This window comes from Poecile atricapillus, chromosome 12 (genome assembly GCF_030490865.1).
Source record: "Poecile atricapillus isolate bPoeAtr1 chromosome 12, bPoeAtr1.hap1, whole genome shotgun sequence".
NCBI classification, from domain to species: Eukaryota; Metazoa; Chordata; class Aves; order Passeriformes; family Paridae; genus Poecile; species Poecile atricapillus.
The window spans coordinates 11,849,757-11,870,214 of record NC_081260.1 but is presented as its reverse complement, the minus strand read 5'-3'; the positions used below and the strand labels follow the sequence as shown (position 1 = coordinate 11,870,214).

At 40.4% G+C, this 20,458-nt stretch overlaps 1 protein-coding gene across 1 annotated transcript in view; it reads right to left on the bottom strand.

Moving 5' to 3' along the window:
- Positions 1–3,228: 3,228 nt before the first annotated feature.
- The window catches only part of IL1RAPL2 (interleukin 1 receptor accessory protein like 2), a 361,380-nt gene continuing 344,150 nt past the window's right edge, over positions 3,229–20,458 (bottom strand). Inside the window, exons 10-12 of the mRNA XM_058847888.1 lie at positions 16,288–16,431; positions 12,506–12,676; positions 3,229–4,020 (exon numbers count right to left, since the gene is read on the bottom strand). Of these exons, the coding sequence (XP_058703871.1) occupies positions 3,323–4,020; positions 12,506–12,676; positions 16,288–16,431 (1,013 nt within the window). The 3' untranslated portion in view covers positions 3,229–3,322. The remainder of the gene's footprint in view (positions 4,021–12,505; positions 12,677–16,287; positions 16,432–20,458) is intronic.

The following is a 20,458-nucleotide window of genomic DNA, read 5'->3' as shown; positions in this document are numbered from 1 at the left end:
CAAGCTCATGGCTCCTGTGCCACCCAAGTCCCACGGACAGATGCATCTCCCTGTTTGACAGGGATCTTCCAGACCCTTAAGTGCTACCTATGGAAACACTTGGCCTCTTGCATGGCACAGGGGGCTCCAGGGCGTCCAGAGAAGGAAACAGAGCTGTGGAGGATTGTGGAGCACAAGTCTGATGAGGATCAGCTGTGGGAGCTGGGGGTGCTCAGCCTGGAGAAAAGGAAGCTCAGAGGGGACCTTCTCACTCTACAGCTCCATGAAAGGAGGGTGTAGCCAGGTGTGGCTCACTCTTCTCCCAAGTAACAAGCAACAGGACACGAAGAAATGGCCTCAAGTTGTACCACGGGAGGCTTAGATTGGATTAGAAAAAAATTTATTCACTGAAAGGGTTGTCATGCACTGGCACAGGCTGCCCAGGCAAGTGGTGGAGTCACCATCCCTGGAGGTGTATAAAAAACATGTGGCACTTGGGGACAGGGGACAGTGGTGGGCTGGCAGAGCTGGGTTAATGGTTGGAGTCGATAATTTTAGAGATCTTTCCCAACCTAAACAATTCTATGATTCTGTACTGGTATCACACAAAACTGAGCCAACAAGAGGCCCCCCGAGCTCAGCTCCCCACTCCCACACTAAAAGCAGAGGGGTACAGGCAGGTCTGGTTCATGTATATATTGTTGTAGTACTCAATACACACTCAGAAATCTTAAAGCAGATTGTGACTTGGCATTTATAACTAAAAGATATCGACACACAGACACTCAATGTGCTTTTGCAAAATGACTGAAAACCTGTTCTTTTCATGTTTCCTCAACACAAACATGACTGCATTTTGCTTTAGAATAACTTCTGCTCTGAGACATATTATCATGGGGTAAATGAATTTGTTACCTGTAGTAAATCCTTGTAAATAAAAGAAGCAGACCAACCTGCATATGTTTTTTTCTTTTCTTTTTTTTTTTCTTTTTTTTTTTGAGTTTGCATGCTTAATACAGAACTAGCAGGTTTAAAATCTCACTGAACATTCTATGTGAATTAATTAGATTCTAGAGTAATGTGGGAAGGAAAATAATGAAAAGTACAGCTTTTCATTTAAACATATGCAGCTCTTTTCATGCAGGGTTTTCATTTAGGATTTTTTTCTGTTTTTTTTTTTTCTTTTTTAAATTACACTTTGCATTAAAGAACATAGCCAGTGTAAACACAGTTTGTAACACTTATAAAACAGTGCAAATTTTGTAAGTTTTTGGGAAGAAGTTGAAATACATATATTTATAATGGAGGTAAAATTGCTTTCTCAGTAGAAAAATACGTCTGTTAAACACCTATGTTTGGAACTTAACTTCACAAAAGAGCAAGTTATAGTTCTATACTGTGTAATAAATTAATAGCTTTTCTAGATTTCCATTTTTAGTGTTAGTGTCAAATGCAAGATAATAGTAGCAAAACCTTTGAGAAACATGTATTATTTAGAACCTAATGAAAAATCTTACAGACAATGACTAGTGAAGGAGGGCACAGAATAAAGAACTGGGGAAAGAAGCAATGGAAAAATACTGACCTCCTTGAATTATTGCACATTTGAGATAATTTTCATGGCCTTTGGGCCAATTCTGGATACTTTTAAGTCTTAGGTCAGTGTTTGTTTCCATTTGACTGTAGGGTACAATTTAGGAACCACTGCAAAATGTCAAGGATTTACTGAACTTGTTGGCTGATGAAACCACAGGCAGCTGAGTGCAGAGTGCTAACTTTTATTCATGCAATCAAAGAGAACAATGCTAAAGACAAACTGAAGCACAGGCATGGTTGCCTGCCTTAAAAACATTTTTGGGAACTTGCTCCAGCAGATCTTATTGAGACACAACTCTCATGTCTGCTGTGTTTTCATGAGAGCCATGCCAAAATCTGCAAAACTGGCTTTTGCCTCCATTATTTAGAGCTTTTTTTCCCTTTAATACGGTTGTCTCCATAGCCTGACTCTGCCTTAACCAGCTGAGTGTGGAAATCTCCATGGAGCACACTGGTGCAATGCCTGATGCTGAGCACCTGTGTAACAATTCTCATCCACCAGCAGCAGGAATGCCATTCATGAGAGCTAAATGACAGGATCCTATTTGACTGATGGGATCACTCACACAAGTGTGAAATGCAAGACCTTGCCAGTTGCTTAAAAACATCGCTTTTCACTAGTTGCACAGACAGCAGAAATATTCCTGCTTCTGCCATATTTAAAAGGTACATAAATTGGCAGGTAGATAAATGAGAGAAAACTCTTTCAGGTGATTATCACTGCAGTGGAAGTCAGACTTACTAGTAAATCTGAATAATTTAGCACTTAATCTCTGAATATTGCTGTAGTACTTCTTTTCTATTGCTGATGTTCTCACAAAAAAGGTTAATTTCAAATTGTAACTACTGGTTTTGGAAAAAAAAAAATCCTACATAAAATTATTTTACTACAAATCTTAGACCTTAAGAAATTCCAGATTAATGAATTGGCCAATAGACAGCTAAATTTATACTTAAATTATTTGGAAAAAGTCATTAAAAATCTGCAAAAAATTGTGAAATAACCTATAGTTGACAGAAAAATTGTTTAAAATCCTCCTAAACATCTTCCAGTATTCTAGTAAGTTGTTTAATAAAACCACATTGCTAACCATTGACTAGGAATACAACATGCCCCAATGAAATGAAGAGATGCTGATGGGAGCAGGTGATTTATTTTGTAGCAACTGTTAATATGCACTTTATTGATAAAGCTTCATCTGCATTGTTTCAGCTGGGCATCTTCTAAGAAGTATTTGCAAGACAATGTTACCAGGAAGGTTTCCTCTCCTTCCTTTTCAAGAGGATTCACCCCTTGTGGTCTGTGCAGGAGATAATAATTTTTGTAGCATGATTAGAATTTCAAACTGTACTGCAGTCTATATGAAATACCCAACAACTTCTGTGTATTCCAAATACTGTTACTTAAATATGTATGGATGTTGAAGATCTCATACAGTGACCTTTTATCCATCCCAGATTGTAAACCTACTGTGAAGTGACAGGATGAGTTTTTTTCTCTCCCCCCTCCTTTTTAAAGAAGCAATAAAACTGTACATTAAAAGACAGGAAGGACATTACTGAGTTACAAAAGAATGCCCCCTTCGTCAATAATTTGTAAATGTAAACAAAAAAGTTCAAGTAGAAAAGCAAACAAGTGTGCTGCTGCTTTGAATAGCTTTTCTCACCCCACGCAGGTAGGGCAAAGTTCTTTACAAACATCCCTTCATGGTGGCCATGAAGCCTCTCCAAAGAGCCCTGATGTTCACTACCAGATGTCACTGGTGAAGCTGAGCTCCTTGGCCGATAAGGGTAGCAAGGGGTTGTTCCTGTGGAACTCCTGGGGGTCCTTGACGGCGTTGTTGAGAGGTAGCTGTCCGTTGAGGAGTGTCAGGGGGATGTTACAGTACGTGTGGTGGTTGCTGATGGAGGCCATGGGCAGCGTGGCTGCAGACACGTCGTACTCGTAGCCTCTGCAGTAGTGCCTCATGTGCACTGAGTCTGCCTGCTGGAAATCGCCTAAATCCGCCCGCGACTCCACCAGCGTGGCAGAAGTGCCTGTGACGGCAAGAGAGGGCACAGTCTGGAGGTCTCCAAAGAGGCCCTGCTCTGCAGAATCCAGGACCTGATGCCGAGACACCACCTCCTTTTTCTTCCCTGGCATTTCAAAGACTAGGCGCTTCCAAAACTTAGAATTCAGTTTGCTGCTTTTTGGTCCTTTCCACTTGACCACTGAGAGAAGTTTGATGGTGTGCTTTAATGATTCCACTTCATGATAATTCACCTTCCCTTTTAATTCAGTACACTCAATCAAAATAACTTTGATTTCTCCACTGACTAGCATGTTATGGAGTCTGTTTTCCATCTCAAAAATACTCCATCCTCTCCTGAGAACATAGTCTGGAGTTAACACGATAATGAGTCTTCTGCTTTGCTCAACACATCTTGTGAGATCTTCAATGTAGGCTACAAATTATAGAAAGAGAGAAAGAGTAAAGAATAAAGAAGTCTATCGTATTAAAACATCAGGCTTGCAATCAAGTATAACAAAATCCTGCATTTTACTGATCTGCACCATTTAAAACAATGGGCATTTCAATATACTCCAACAAAAATAGGATTGTGTATCACAATATATTTCTATTTATGGAGCACACATAGAAAACTCCTTAATAACACCCTCCATCCTTTCTATTTCTTCCTGTTCATTGCAGCAGAATGACATTTACATAACACCCTTGCTGTGTAGGTGCATTAGTGAATAAAAACACACAGTTCACTTAGTGAAAAAAATATAGGTCAAGATCAATGTAATGTTTGTGTGAATTCTAACATTAACATTGGTTATGATTAACACTGTGCTGAGGGAAGCACGCTCTGGGGAGCGGTTCCCGTGTTCCAGATGCAAAGACATGAGGGTGCTGTGTATGAACCATAACTTGCAAAAGCTCAAAAAGAAATGAACCCTCATCACATGCAGAAATTGTGCTATTGCATAGAAGCATCATGGTGGCTTTTTCTTCTTTAGGTATTGACCACAAAAGCACAAGAACATTCTTTGTGGCCCAGTTGTCTGTTTCAATATCACAAACCTGTGCTTCTATGTACCCCAAGGTATCAACAGAGACTTCACAAGTGACAGGAACAAATGGAAAATTTAAACATATTGGAAGTATTTATTTGTTGAGACATCAGTGACAAAGAAAATAGTAGAATTATTTTATTCATGCATGCCAAGTAGTTGCAAATGATCAGTGTAAGCAGAAATGCCAGCACCATCAGCAGCTCCATGATACCAGTTTATTGAACATCAAAATATTCCTGAAGTTGGACTTTGATCCCTGAGTTTCATTTATCCCAGGGATGGTAGGGAAGAGAAGCCAAATACACTGGTCTGACATGGAACAGGATGGGAAAGAGATCTACTTACAGACCTGATCTAAACCCATTCAAATGAACAGACTTCATTCAACAAACTTCAATGGGTTTTAGGTCAAGACCAGAAAAATTAAATCCCTTGAACAAAACCACTAAGGGCAGAAAATGTTCATTGGTTGCACAGCATTACAACTGCAAGCTTTGAGACAGGATATCTTTGTGTTTTTAAACTACATGAACCTCTTGACCATGCTACTGGGAATGTGCTGCCTGACAACACAGGAGAAGCACGTGTTAGAAATGAAGACTTGGACACAAGAGCTGCACAGAACAGATCTTTACTCAGCACAGGGCAGGACCTCTCTTACACATCTGCCCTCTAGCAGGAACAATAATTACAAATAACATCATTAATCAACATCTGTTACTGCAAGACTCATTTTATAGTCCCAGGCACCATACCACAGCATGCTTATTCACACCACTTCCAGTAAAGTAAATGGCTACAAAATAGGCCAACAGGAACGCTCTAAAATAGCTTATTTTCATGAGACTGAAGGCATAGTTAGCATCAAATCTGCCTTTACCAATGTTTTATTTCACCACTTAGCAGCAAGAAGAATTTCTTTCACAAATGGAAAAAAGGCAATTGCAAACATCCCACAGACACACAAAAATTTAAGACATACACATACATTACAAATGTCTATGCAACAATCCTGACTTTTAGTTAATGGTTTATGACTTTTTAATCATGCAGCATTTACAGTTGTTTTTTTTCCTTGAAATACTTTATGAGGAAAGCCCCCCATTGTTCTGCGTAAAATAGTTACTCATTAATGAAAAAAATTCAACATTAAAATCCATGGGAGAGGCAGTGGAGCGGGGAGAGCATCAGCAACAATGAGAAAATGATAAGCAGAACTGGTGAAACAAAACTTAAGGAAAGGTAGAAATGTTCAATACAATGGAAAGATATTATCCCAATGTATCAACAGCTCAGACTCTTCATTTTCTTCCTTTCTTTCTGCTCCCAAAAAGAAAGAATTTAGGTGGGAAGCTTCATCATTAGAGGTTGAATCTGCAAGATACAGTAAAACAACAAACTATCATGCATCTTTCCTGAGACATATTCATCCCTCCTCCAAACAACTCAGAACACTGCTACGCACAAGACAATTCTCTGCAGGACACAATACTGGGCAGTATCATATGTCCAGGGTAGTCTGAGCATGGCCATGCATATCCAAATGCATCCAATTGAGAAAAAACACAAACCAACAAAACAAACAAAAAAAATCACTCCACTCTCATCTCTTCAAATATCCAGCACCAATCATTTCAACAGCAACGCCCCAGCAATAATCCATCACACCATCGCAATCAAAGAGTTGTCAGCCTTTGCCTTGGGCAAAAAGGGTGGAATGAAGCTGGAAGAAATTTCCTGTTTTCTTAGGTGGACATTTCTCTCCTCTGTGCTTCTCACATCTCTTTTGGATGCCCACCTTCCTTACTGGGTATTGCTACACATTAGAGCTCTGTCCTCAGCTGACTAATGAACATCTTCACAAATGGTCATGAGGTGATCCCTCAGATTCCACGCTTGGAGCTGGTCGCTAGTAGATGTGGCCAATGAACAGGGGACCTGCTGATGCACTGAGGATGAAGTACACTGAGTTATAAGAAACTGGAACCGCAAATTTCCAGCCTTCTGGTCCAGAAATACTTAATACTCCCACTAACTCCAGCTTGGGACTACTACTGAAGGCAGGTGACAATTTTCCTGGAGCCTGTGGTTCCATTGGGTACACTCTACAACATGTCAAATTTGCACAACTTGAACATTTCTGTGAAGAAAGGCATGGGAAGAGAGATTCCTGCCTCTGGAAATTCCAGATTTATTTTTCCCAGTGGTACTAACCTGACTACATAAACCTCTGAGTCACTAAATCATCCGCTTTCTTTTTACTTCAGAATTGGAGACCTCCCAAAATACTGCAGGTTCAGTTGTCTGTCCCAAGTGTTCAGTCCATTAGAAGGTCCTAAATCCACGCAATCTATATTGCAATGTGGGATGGAGAAAGGGTTGCTTTCACCTTTCCAGTGAGCTAAGAAATTATTGTCAGGCAATGGCTCTGTTTCATTTACAAGAAAAAAACTGAATGGGAGCTTCAGGAATAGTCACCAGCTAGTATCAAGTGTAAATTTCCAGAGTAACATATTTCCATCAGATACATATAACTTTGCTGTAACTTCACTTTTGCTGCAGGAGGTGTCAACTTCAATGATATTTCATTGTACAGGGAGAAAAAAAAATTGTCTTGACAAAGTCAGTATGGAATTATTCACTTTTAAATCCCAGGGACTGTATTTTATCATAAATTAGAATGTAAAAATAAGATGTCAGCGTTAGATTAAACCCACTTGTTTTTACTGAAAAAAACACATTTTAAATTTTGACCATTTTCCCCCTTCCCTGAAACACCATTTTGCAACGTGGTACAAAACTGTTCTCAAAATATTAGCAATTCTCATAGGTAAAAAAAAAAAAAAGAAATTACATTATATGTGGCTCTATCAGTAACTTACTTCCATCACATTCAGTGCAATGCCCAAGGAGGAACAGACAGCAAGAAGTGTTATACTCAAACCCAAACGTTGTTTTTTGCGTGGCTCCTTTGAGTAATGAAGAGAGATCACTTGACAGCAAATATGTGCTCACCAAACACCATCTACATGTAACAATTCTGAACTGTAGTTTGGCACACTGAAGAAGAGAATTCCAAGAGATGCATCCTGTTTGCAATTAAATCATCTGTAACTGCCTATGGAACCCTGAAAGAGCTACATTAACCACAGGTTGGAAGGAAACCTAATATGCAAGCAGACAAGGAGCAAGGAAATTAATGAACACTATGGGCACAGAGTTGCTTACACAAAGAAATGACTGTCTAACCAGATTCAGATGATTTGCAGGAGTTGAGGGAGTAGGAAAAAACACTAGAAATCATATAAAATCCTATGGATATTTTTGGGAAACATAGTTTGCAGCACTACAAGAACCAAAGAGTATCTACCATCAAACCCATGGCACTCTGAAAATAACCAGCCTTTCTGTGTTTGGCAGTGTGACCATCACTTAAGAAAGTTATTTATAGAAGAGTAATTCAGTTCTGGTTTCCTAGCTGAATAGTTCCCAAACCCTGAGTCTGATTACTTTATTATAACACCAATGATTTTGTGTCTTGCTTTTCCTATTTATTAAATATGTTTTGCTTCTCTTAGCTTGGACCGGAACAGCTGAAACACAGAGCAGAGTAATGGCCCCTTCCCAAAGAGAGACCAATCCCAGGATGAACTGAGGGACAGCTGATGAGTTCAACATAAAGAAACAGATAATGCAGATTAGTGCACTGTAGGACAGTCAGCCCTTCTGCCTTTTGTTCATATTTATTCCTCTTTCAGCTGACATCCGTGTGTATCCCTGCTGCCCTCATCCATGCCTGACATTAAAAGTAAGATTCATACAGAGCAGACAAACAGGGGCTTCTGAAAGGAGTTTGTGGAGCTGGATATTGCTCCAAAGAAACTGTATCCTTGCTGGGCAGAAGAAGAAATGGCAGCCAAACAAAGGCTCCTTGGAAACCCCAGACACTTGGTCCAACTGGGTTTTCCTCATGCAGGAACCCAGGAAGCTGAAACTCACCAGGCAAAAACCACACAGATGGGCAGACAAAACTACAAAGTGCCAGAACTACAATACTGAGTGCTGTGTGCTTTTATCACATGCCTTAGACACTCTCCCCCTGTGCTGAGAGCTTCTCATTTTTCAGGTAAACAAATATTTTTATTCCATCACTGTTGCTCTTTTCACTGCCTGATCTCATACCCTGGGCTGAGCTGGAGTGAATTGTTGGTGTTTTTTCAATCCTGTCAAGACCAAATGCACATGCTTAGAGAACAACTAGATTATGCTCTAATAGATATGTAATGCTGTAAAAGTCTAACTTGAAAATTTTTACCTCTTCAATTTCAGGTTTTAAAATAATTTGCAGAAACCATGGATAAAAGTAGCCTCCTCTGATGTATTCCTGATTTTAGAAGAGTGAAGTGCAAATAGGTATTTTCCTCTGCAGACATCATCCTTAGCAAGACAAAAATGGCTCAGGTGAAAACATAACTCACCTTGTTAACCCTCCACCAACTACTCAATCTCCTCAGGTGTCCTAACATTGAATTGAAAAAAACTCACAGAGCTTGATATGCTTGTTGTGGGAAAGGGTTTGTTAAAAGAGCCCTGAAAACGAATAGGGTGAAAATAATGAGAACTGCTAAGGAATTCAGTAACAGCTGCAAGAGCATCTCAGGGGTCGCAGTCTCTTATTCAGGTTAACTTGCCCAGTTACACCTAAGTTACCTAGGCAGAGAGGTGTGTGTGCTGTCAGCTGTGACAGAATGAAGAACACTCATTCTGTTAAGACCAAAGTGTATTCTTTAAGAGAAAATAGCTGCTACAGTACTTCCCATAACATGCAACTCATTTCCTGGGTTACAAACTCTGTCTACATCGCCATGTCTCCCTGCTGGGTCGCCAGTCTTGCCTCCCAGCTGGCATGGCTGTGTGGGAGTATTTTCCATGTTGCCAGTTCAGGGAGTTGGATCCATCCATGCAGCTCTCAGGCAGCACCAAGAGTCACCACAAAGGTCCTTGCTGGCCACTGTGTGATGGGCATCACCGAGCCCGTGGCATCCTTCATGGTGGGCCTCCCTCCCACTGGGACAAAATGCTCCAGTGGGATAAAATTTGTATTCCGTCAGGGCTCAGAAACCAACACCTACTGCAAAACAGGACTCAGCCCCATCTGACCTGAACCCTGGGATGTGTTTCCCAGTGGTGAAGAGGTGGCCTCAGTCCCCACAGCCAGCACCTCTGTCCTCCTGGGGACAGCAGCAGTCGCTCCATGGCCATCCCTGGGTCAGAGCTGAAATCAGAGCTTGGATGTGCCCTGGGGAGGGGGTGGCTGTGGGTGTGTCCCAGCACAGCACATGTGCCTGTCATCTCTCCCTCGGCTGCACAGGGACATGCCGAGCCCACCACAGCTGTCCCCAGAGGTTAGTGATGAGCCAGCTGGACAGAAACACAATCAAACTTGTCCCTGAATTTTCCCGAAGTCAGCTTTTTAGGTTGTTTGCAGAACTGTGCAAGAAAATTAATGAAATATTATTTAACAAATCTATTTTTTGCCTGCTCTCAAATGCAGGGAGCAGCTGCAGGAGCTGCTGCATGCCAAGAAGGAAGCGAATGGTGCACACCCTCCCGTGGCAGCTCCTCACAACTGCAGGGACTGCAGGAAGCAGCAGCCGTGCACAGCTCCTGGCTGCACTGCTGGGGTGACACACACCAAGGTACACACGATACAGAAGGACACACACCAGAACAGGGAGTGGGAAATGATTACGTTGATGAAAGTAATTTACACTGAAAGATGAGGAAGTGAAACATGAGAAGAGATATTTCCTAAAATAAAACAGTGACTGTGATCAACCCCCTGTTTTTCTGTAGAAATCCACTCTGCAGAGCTATATATTTTGATACATCTGCCAATTTTTGAGACAGTCACTCTAAAATATGCTATATTTTCCTCTGAAGTTTCTAGCAGGCCCATTCCACATCACACTGCCTTCACTAAGCACTGCAAGGTTTTGTGAGAGTGGTGAGTTTTAGGCAGAACACAGCCACGTTCCACTACTCCAGGGCACATGAAGAGCTCACAAATGCAGGAGGCCAAGTCTTCCCTCCTTCCCCATCCCCCCACACTCCCTCTAGCCCCTCTTGAAATGAAGTGTTTCCCCCCATATCTTTTTCAAAGCTAAAGCATGCAAATCACACTCATTTCAGCTCCACATTTTATTCTGCCTTGTCATTATGTCTGATTAGGCGTTCTTGAAGCTCCATGTGTTAGAATCAGGCCTTTTCATAATACTGAAGAAGTGAGTTTGAGAGGAAAGAAGAAGGATTAAATCTGTGAATGTTCATAAATGAGAACTGACATTTTCAGGTACCCTACATTTTCAGGAGAGGTTTAATGAATACCCAAAGTGATGGCAAGTATTTGCTGAGTGCCTTGCTGACAAAAATAGACAAAAATAAAATACCAGGCTGGCTGGAACAACAATTGGAAAAAAGAATCTCATTTCAGATTAATCTGTGCTTCAGCATAGTTATCATTGAAGGGTTAACTTTAACCTTCTTAGTTCACTTGCATAATTGCTATGTATAACTCTGCTATATTGTTGGATATGAAACAACTAGTTACAACAATTCAGTGGTTTTTACCAGAAAAAAGATGTATTTTCTCTTAATAATATATAAAAAATTGATATAATTTTCTTGTACTGTAAGAAATAAGAAAGTCATGAACCAAGTCCCCTTTCTGTAACTTGTCACTATGGGAGGAAAACTTACACCTTGCAGGGGAAAAAAGAAGTGAATCAGCTCTAAACTAGGAGCTGAAAATGCATGGGATAAACTCAAGCCCCCAGCACAGGCCTTTCATGATTTCTGGTGAGGCTCTGACTCCTCTTTCCCAGTGGTAAAGGGTTCAGAGCTCTGTTTCCAGTGCTCTCAAAGGTCAGAGAAGAAACAGGCTCTGCCTCCTGGGTCAGGCACTGGCGCTTGGCACAGTGAGGCAGCAGTTTCAAGTCTTTTGGCAGGCAGGTTGTAATGCAGCTATGCTCGAGCTGTTCCATGTTTGGGGACATCTGCTCCACTACAGCCATTGCTTTGTTCTCTTGTTCATATTTCCTACACAGTAGCACATACAGAGAGAAGCTCATGTTCTCCTCTGTTGTTTTTATGAAAGTGATTCGGAGATGGAATTTTTAAAAAAAAAGAAAAAGCTGATTTTTCACAAGTGTAGCACTTCAAATAAATGTGATATTACAGCAAACATCCTGTGCATTCAAAATTCATCAACACAATGGATACGATTCGTGGTCTTTTTGACTTGCTCAAAAATGAGTCTGGTAGAAGAAATGCCATAACTACCACTAGGAAAGCAATGACCTTTGGTAGAGACATCCAAAGGTGCTGCTGAATCTTATGAGACTTCCAAGTTAAGGAAAAATCCAAAAGACAATAAAAAAGATGATTTTACCTGTAATGCTGCTGTAGAGAAAATGCTAATCACTGAAAATAAATAATAATCCCATTTTCAATCAAGTAACAGAGATGATAAAATCCTTTTAGAAAGTTTCCTGCTTAGTTACCTGTGTTTGATGTAGACATTTTGGACTTGGTATTGCTTGGTATTGCTTGGTATTGCTTGCAGTGCTGCAGCCTTCCCTGTAGGAAGGTCCAGCTCCTGTTCCCACTGAAATCAATGGCAGCTCCCTCTGATTTCAGTGGTTCAGGAACAAGCTCTAACAGAGAACTCGAATTTGCAGTGCTGAGGAAACTTTTCCAATCTTTGCAACCACTTCCCAAGGTTTTCCATATCTCGTACTTATCACACAGTCCAGGCCTTTGTGACACATCAGGCAGAAATAAAACTGAAAGGTCAGAAATACTTACTTCCACTAGGGATCAGGTCCCTATCTGGAATGAAGAGCTTATATCCATAGTGCTTTTCTAGAACATCTGGCAGAATTTCAAGTGCAAACTGCTCCTCTTCATTATTATCACGATCTAATGCATCAGGATCCACTTTGGTATATGAAAGATAAGCATCATATTCTTTGTTGTCTGCAAGAAAACAAATCATGTTCAGCCTGCTGTTTGCAAGAATACTACAAGGAACACAGGAGAGTACTGGGAAATTGTTTTATTCCTTGAAACCACCAGGTATTTCCCAACAAAATGGCGACTTTTCACAGGAACGTATCATCTGGGTTCAAGGCAGAAATCACATGAATCCTTTCAGTTTTCTTCTGCATGCTGAGCAGTAACTCTGCTCCATGTAGTCAGGTATGTGTCACAGCTGAAAAGATCATGGGCAAAATTTTCATCCAAATACGAAAGTGGAAACTTTTATTTTAAGCCTTTACATATTTGTAAGGCAATTCTTTCAAATTCTATTCCTCAAGACTTCTAGGAGTATGCTAAAGTTTTGAGCTTGGAAAAGTTTTGAGCCTGGAAAGTTTTAAGCAAGGAAAATTTCATTCTATATGTAATTGTGAGATAAGACATGACTTAATTCAAATGAATACTGAATACTATTCAGAAAACAATGCCAAATGAAACAGTTCAAAGTATTTTTTTCAGAAATACCCATAGTTTTAAAAATCAATATAATAATTTTAGATCACAATCCATTTGATTCAGGAGATTTGAAATACTTGGGGATCGCATTATAAGGGAGACAAATAACTCCTGTAAGGGGCAACACTCCTCCTCTTCCTCCTCTCCTCCTCCTGCCCAGCACTGAGGCTTGTCTCCAGCTCTGCTTTTGCTAAGAGCTCATGAGTGTGCCAGGAGCAGAAGTGGTGCCACCACAGAGCTGGGGATCCATGCTGGGATCAGACTGTCTTAGTGACATTTCTCTTTGTATTCCTCTGCAGTAATGGAAAACAGTATATTGAAAAAGTCAACCTTCAGCAATTTGGCCTCCAGGGAAGAGCACAGCTGCCATTATTTACAGAAAATGAAAAATCAAATAGTTAATATTGTGTGAAGAAAACTGCATGAATGGAGGGTTTCTGAGTACCAATTATCTGTAAATAATTGTGCATGTGAAAGACAATTAAAGCAGTTAAAATTCCTCAATATATTCTGATAAAAAGAACAAATACCTAATAATAATAATAATAAAAAAAATGATCTCTTGATGACCTTGAACTGATGGTTACTTAGAATTCCTGACACAAAGCCAGACCCATGAGGGTCAGAGCTGTAGTCAAAGCATGTGAATAATTACATATTTGTAAAAGGCAATTTTCCTGGTGTCACCACGGCTGTAGGGGAGGATGGAAGATGTCCACCTGGCTTGCTGACATTCCTCTGAAGTCAACAGGCCAGCCAGCTTTGGAGGCCTATCCAAAAGCTGCCACCCTGTCCATAAGGAAGCCTGCCAGAACCTTTTAAGAGATGCCAGTGATCCCGGAGGCAGCATCCCTGCAAAGGTCTGAGAGCTGTGCGAGGGCAGCAGAGCCCTGCCATCCCTGACTGCAGAGCACCACGAGAGCTCCCGGAGCCTGCTGCCCCCGCGGGGGCACAGCTGCCCTCCCCAGTCACCTCAGCTCTCAGTGCCAGTGATGCTGACAGAGGCAGCTCCCTCGGGCTCCTGGGAGCTCGTGTCTTGCTGTTTCAGCTCCACGGCCTCAGCTCGCTCCTCACAAGCTTCATGTACCAGGACAGGGAATAGGAGCTGCCCGCATTCACCCACTGCTGGCTCTGGGGGCTCTGGGAGCAGCACTGTTTGGAGCCATTTCCCAAATGGATCCTTTAATCTTTGTTGTCATTTTCTCTAAAAGCAATGCTCACACAGGAAGCGAGTGTGTCCAACATTGCTTATGTGGGATATTTTTAGAAATAGGAATAAAGCAGATCTGTTGAGTTCCAAATCTTCTTTCTTAAAGAAATACACATACAAGTGGAAAATGACCCTGTGATTGTATCTATATTGTATCTATACAGCTGAGTGCTCATGGGAGCACTGTATGCTCCCACTACTGCCTACATGAGAAGAAACAAACATTCCCATATATGATTTGACTTCTGTGACATTCTGCCTCCATCTTTCATCCTGCAAGATCAGAATGAGACACAAAGCTGTGGAAGGTCTACAATTATGCACTGGAAAAATAAAAGGTTGTTTTCGAAATTTACAGGCACACAAAATCTCCTATGTACTCATGGGGTTTCCTCTAAACAATCAGAAAACATTGTTTTATAAATTAAAAAGTGATTGAACCAAGGAAATTACATGAGTAAAAATGCAGTAACTTCACACTGAAAACACAGGATAAACAAATTGAAGCAGGCTGGAGGAAGTTACCACTTTTGGTTGGTGTGAAGCAGAGATATTATGTTGGTATAATACCAAGGTGTTAGAGGTAAAGTACTTCTCAAACCCCATAATATCACCTTTCCCTTTGTCCTAGGTACCAGTATAAATATTGTGTAGTATGAAAAGAAGTATCATTTTAGTTTTTTTCCCAGTCACATATGAGGATTGAGAAAGATCAAGTTTCCTGATCTCTATTCCTGCTATTTATCACAGAATCACAAAGTATTCTGAGCTGGAAGGGACCCACAAGGATCATCCTTCCTCCTTCTAAAACCCCCTAGATGTCATTCCATCCATTCTCCAAAACTCCTATGGATTTCATTGTACTGGAACCTTTTCACACCGTATCTACCCATTGTGAAACAGAAACATTTATTACTGCGATAACAGAAATGCCAATTGCAGAAAACAACATGTCTATGCAGCTGCACATTGTTTTGGCACTATGGAAAATGTGTTCCCTGCTCTCTTTTACATCTAGAAACATTAGAGTTTGTAGATGTACCATTCCAGAGCCTGTGTGACTGCTAAGTGTTGCAGTGGGTTATGGCAAGCGCCTGTACTTGAATACTGCACTTTCTCTCTTTAGCAGATACTACTTAGATGCATATTAATAGCATATTAATTATGAACTAGGTGTTAAGAACATAATAATAGGATTTAAAGACTGGGATTTAGTTTACCAGACTTACTCCAGCTTCATAGGAGAAGGAATGTTCTATATTCAGGAGAATTGAAGCTTTAATTTAAAAATAAAAGTTTAGCTTTAGGCACCAAACAGAATATATGCTAGTGAGAGAGAAGGTGGGGGAAGAAAAACAGAAAACAGCCTCGTTTATTCCTAAAGATACTCCTCAGGCAGGCTGTACATTCCCACCAAGTTATTTACAGTCTCCCAATTAACTGGGGTAACCAGCTAGCCCCATAACAATCACCTCTCACTAGTCAGAGGAGGTCACTGGTAGCCTGGTGGCAATTCAATGAAAATGCTTCATGAAGAACACCTGGTGAAAAGCTGCTCAGGTATACAGGCTGGATCTCAGGAGAAGGGACCCTGGTCACATGAACGTAAAGAGTTCACAAATGACATGTGAGCCTCTGTACCAGACTCATGAACAATTCTTCTGGCTTTCTTTTGCTCATGACACAGCCATGAGCAGTGATATTTCTGTGGAAAGACACATTGATCTCAGGGGGCTTTGGGAGAAAGTCTTAGGGCATTACACTGTTGGGTGCTTAGTAGTTTAAACTAGCAGCAGGTATCTTTTAGGATGCATTTAGATCTCGCTACTTTGGGTCTCTGAAATATTTCCATTGCACATATTGAGTTTCCTGTGCAACTGCTTACCATCAGCTGCTTCATCTCCTCCAAAGTTCTGTCTGTAGAACAGCATTAACTCTATGTTGTAGCACTTATAGATGGTCACGAGCAAAATAAGCAGAAGAAGGATGGCTCCCAGTCCTCCAGCAAGTTCTATTTTGTAGATCAAATCTAAAATTAGCAAGGAAAGGCAAAAATGTTATGATCTTTCCAAGCTATATTTTCTCTAATTCACTGTAAAATTCCACATAAAACTGTGCAGCTTCCAATTATAACCACCATAACATTAAAAATGTCTAATAATTTTGTCCATTACCTATTACTTAATTTTTCTAATTTACTCCACCTACTGCCCATCTGAAATAACCATCTGAAATCCAGAATGCATTTGAGGCTATACATGTAAATCTCCTACACAGGAACTATGTAGTGATTTTACACAGAAGAGTAACCAACTTTTAATGAGCTGGTAGAGTTTGAAACTTCTGCACTGGCAGAGAGCATCAAATGCTGTATGCAGCATATGAGAACAGATTGGGAAGGATCTGGTCCCTCCCCCACTAAATTAGACAGCTTTGGTTTTATATTTGTGAAGCCTGTGGACAAGCTGATGTGAGCTGCCAAGCCAGGGCTTCAGCTGGATCACTGGAAAATGAGTTGAGCTTGCAGAAGCCCAAGATAACACAAGAAGCCTGGAGCACACATGAGGCTGCAAAAAGCCACTTTGTTTGTCATGGCTGCTAACAGACCTCACATATTTGAAGAGTTCACATACTTTAATGGGACCTAGTGTTAGTTAAAATTTTCTACTCAGATGCTTTTGTTAGGAAACACCACAAGAGCTCAAAGAACTTCAAAAATGCATCCAGACACAGTGATCCATCTTTTACAGCTGGCGAAACAGGCTTAGAAAAGAGAAGCAGCATGTTCAAGGTCAGTCAGCAAACCAATGACAAAGTGGGATAAAACCCCTTGGATGCCAGTCCAGAGCTCCATCTGATACAGGAGACTAACTTGAACAGCATTGCTCTCTATCCTGAAATGTCCTCTGGAAGTAATATTGCTCCTAACACCACCTGGTATATTACTTATCCATAAAAGACACAGGATGACAATTTGACTCTCACAGCCTGTATTAGTTCAGATAAGACGTCATGAAGATATTTTCTGCTGTGACAAACAGTGAGAACTTGCCAAACTAATACAGGTGGGACAAAGTTTTTGTGATCTTTACACTTGTAAAACTTAGGTCAGAAAGAATTACTCGTATGTCATTTGTGTCACTTTCAAGATAAAAAGGAAATTAGCTGCGTATCTTTGGGGGTTATTCTTGCCTTGCTGTGCTTTATATTTCAATAATTAACATCAGATGTCAAGCTATTCCCAGTTTACAGTATCTCTGATGTCTGTCTGGCAAGAAGTCATGGACTAATAGATGGAAAAAGTCTATTATAATAGCTATTTAATCTCTCTGAGAACACAGGGAATTCATGGGACTTTTACTACACTGCGTGATAAAGCTGCATGTGCTCTGGGGGATAAATCTAGGCAAATGGAGAACAGAGTTGGTTAAAATCACTTTTGAGGGGAATTTTATTTTAATTGTACTGAATCTTTTTTTGCTAGGAAACTGAGATGATGGCAAAGCTGCTGGCTTGGAATGAAAGAAAATGCTGAGCCTTGCAGCTGACACAGGAGCACAGAGTTGTGTACATTTTTGTTGGGGGGAATAGCAGGGTATTAGGCAAACCCACAAAATCCAGCTCAAAAGGCAAAATTGATCAGCTTTTGCATGTCCAGTGTCTGTCCTGCCCCATGAACTTTCCTAGAGGACAGACATAAGGAGACAGAAAGCCAAGGCTTCTGAGCTGACTTTATTTCCATTCCAAAGTGGAGGCAATGAGAGGAACCCAGGATGTTCAATTTTCTTGCCTACTCTACATAGTCTTGGCATCTGATTAATTCCTTCCTCCTTAAGTGGTTCTCACTGAGATAAATAAGGAAGCAGCATATCAAACACTAGAAAAGAAGTTGAATCTGGTCTCAGTGCTATAAGAGTGACTGAAAAATAACAAATAATAATATTTATAGTTTCTAATATAAAATAATGTAGAAGGACCTTGCCACAACATATTTCACATATTACAGATTATGGTCTTTAAAATAGCAAAAGTCTCATAAATACTCAATAAATGAGAGACAAATACATTTTAGAAGTTCTTCAAAATTTATTGATGTATCAGTATCATACCTCCCCCCCCTAAAATTAGTTCCTTGCATGTCTTGATTAAAGACAGCCTCCTTAAAAAAAAACACAAGAAAAAGTCATCATAATATTTACTTTTATCTCAATTCACTACTTCTTGCCACTAAAAGCATAGTCTGACTTTATTCTGTGGTTTCTGACAAGTTATTTATCTTTCAAAACAGTTATATTATAGACTATGTAGACTTTAGTCACTGAAACGCTGGACTGCTTTCAAACTCTTTTCAAGGGAATCCTGAACTATTCCCACAACTAAGGCATGACTGGGTGTATATTGCATTTCCATGTTATTTGAGCACCAAATATGCTAGGACAGCACAGAGGGAAAAAAAAACAAACAAACCAAACCCAGGATTGTCCAGAACTTATTTCTGAACTGCTTCAAAGCAAGTAACAATGTGGTCTTGAATTAAGTCAGTAAAGAAGAATGTGACAGCAGACAGTTGTGTTCAGGTCTTAGGAGCATGTCTGATTCTGCCTTTGCATTGGTAGCTTTGGGTTTGAAACTTGATTTGGTTCTTTTTCAGGTGAAAACCCCAAACAATAAAAATAATCCTAAATGATGGCACATGATCTGGGGCTATGGATCTCCTGTATTCTCCTGAAGGTTTGTGGGGACTGTACCACTAATACTGAAAAAGACTTTAATGCATTTTCCCTGAAACATTTGAACAGCTAATTTTTCTTTTTTTTTTTTTTTCCCAAACAAATGATGTGCTAAAAATAACCATCTGATGTCAAAACAAGAACTAGAAAATCTTATACAACATCTACAACTTAGATTTTGGGTTTATTCCTATTTTTCATCCAAACCAGAAAAAAACCAGAAGAGGGCAGGTATGGAGACAGAAGAGAACTACAAGTGACTCCTGTCAAATATGGATAATGCAGCTCTTAACACCTAGGACTTTGGAAGGAGGGGATTTCTCTGACTGAGGGATCTGTGCTGCAGCACTTTGCAGTAAAAATCCCTTCTTTGACACACACAAAGGATGCTGGTCAACAGCTTTCTGCAAGTCCTGCCCTAAATCTTGTCCCAGCTCAGTAAATACAGTAGTATTTCCTGTCTCATGAATATCTACAGTAAAATCTAAGCTGGAGAAAGTTAGGATAAGAAGTAATTAAATCAAGTAGCAGAAAGGAAAAGTTTGGTCAAGTATTTGTGAAAACTTAATAAATAACAAACAGGACAATGGGACAGGCAGTCAAAGGACACAGTAAAATATAGTGGTTATTTTAAATGACACTTTAATAGCTTGAAAATCAACTACTGAGAGTGCCTGAGGGGAATATAAGTTTTCTACAGCCACAGTGCAGAGAGAAATGAAATAGTAGCTGCAAAGTGATCCTTTCCACCTCCAAATTCTGTATTCAGCAGTGCTTCTTCCATAATTCCAGCAGAGCTCTGAAATATCTGCATTTTTTTGTTATAAATAAACCAAGCTTGTTATTCTACTATATGCACACAGCAGAACATTTACCAGTGCCAACAGAGATATACTTACTATCAGTTGTATATTTATGAGGATCAGAAAGGAAAGGTAGAATGCTTTTTGCACTAGAGAGACTAATCCTTCAGCATGATAACCAGATTCCCTAATTAAAGCTGTGACAACCTGTCTGTCTGTGATCTAAAGATCACAGAATTCTAGAATAGTTTCAGTTGGAAAATACCTCCCAGATAATTGAGTCCAACCATTAACGCAGCTGCCAAGCCCTCCACTGAACGGTGTCCACACCTACATGGCTTTCAAATCCCTGCAGGGATGGTGACTCCAGCATCCCCAAATCCTTTGCCACGTGGCAGCTTTCCAGCCCCTCTGCCCCAGCCTGGAGCTTGCTGTGACCCAAGAGCAGGATCAAGCACTTGGCCTTGTGGAACCTCATACAATTGGTCTCAGCCCATGGATCCAGCCTGTCCAGATCCCTCTG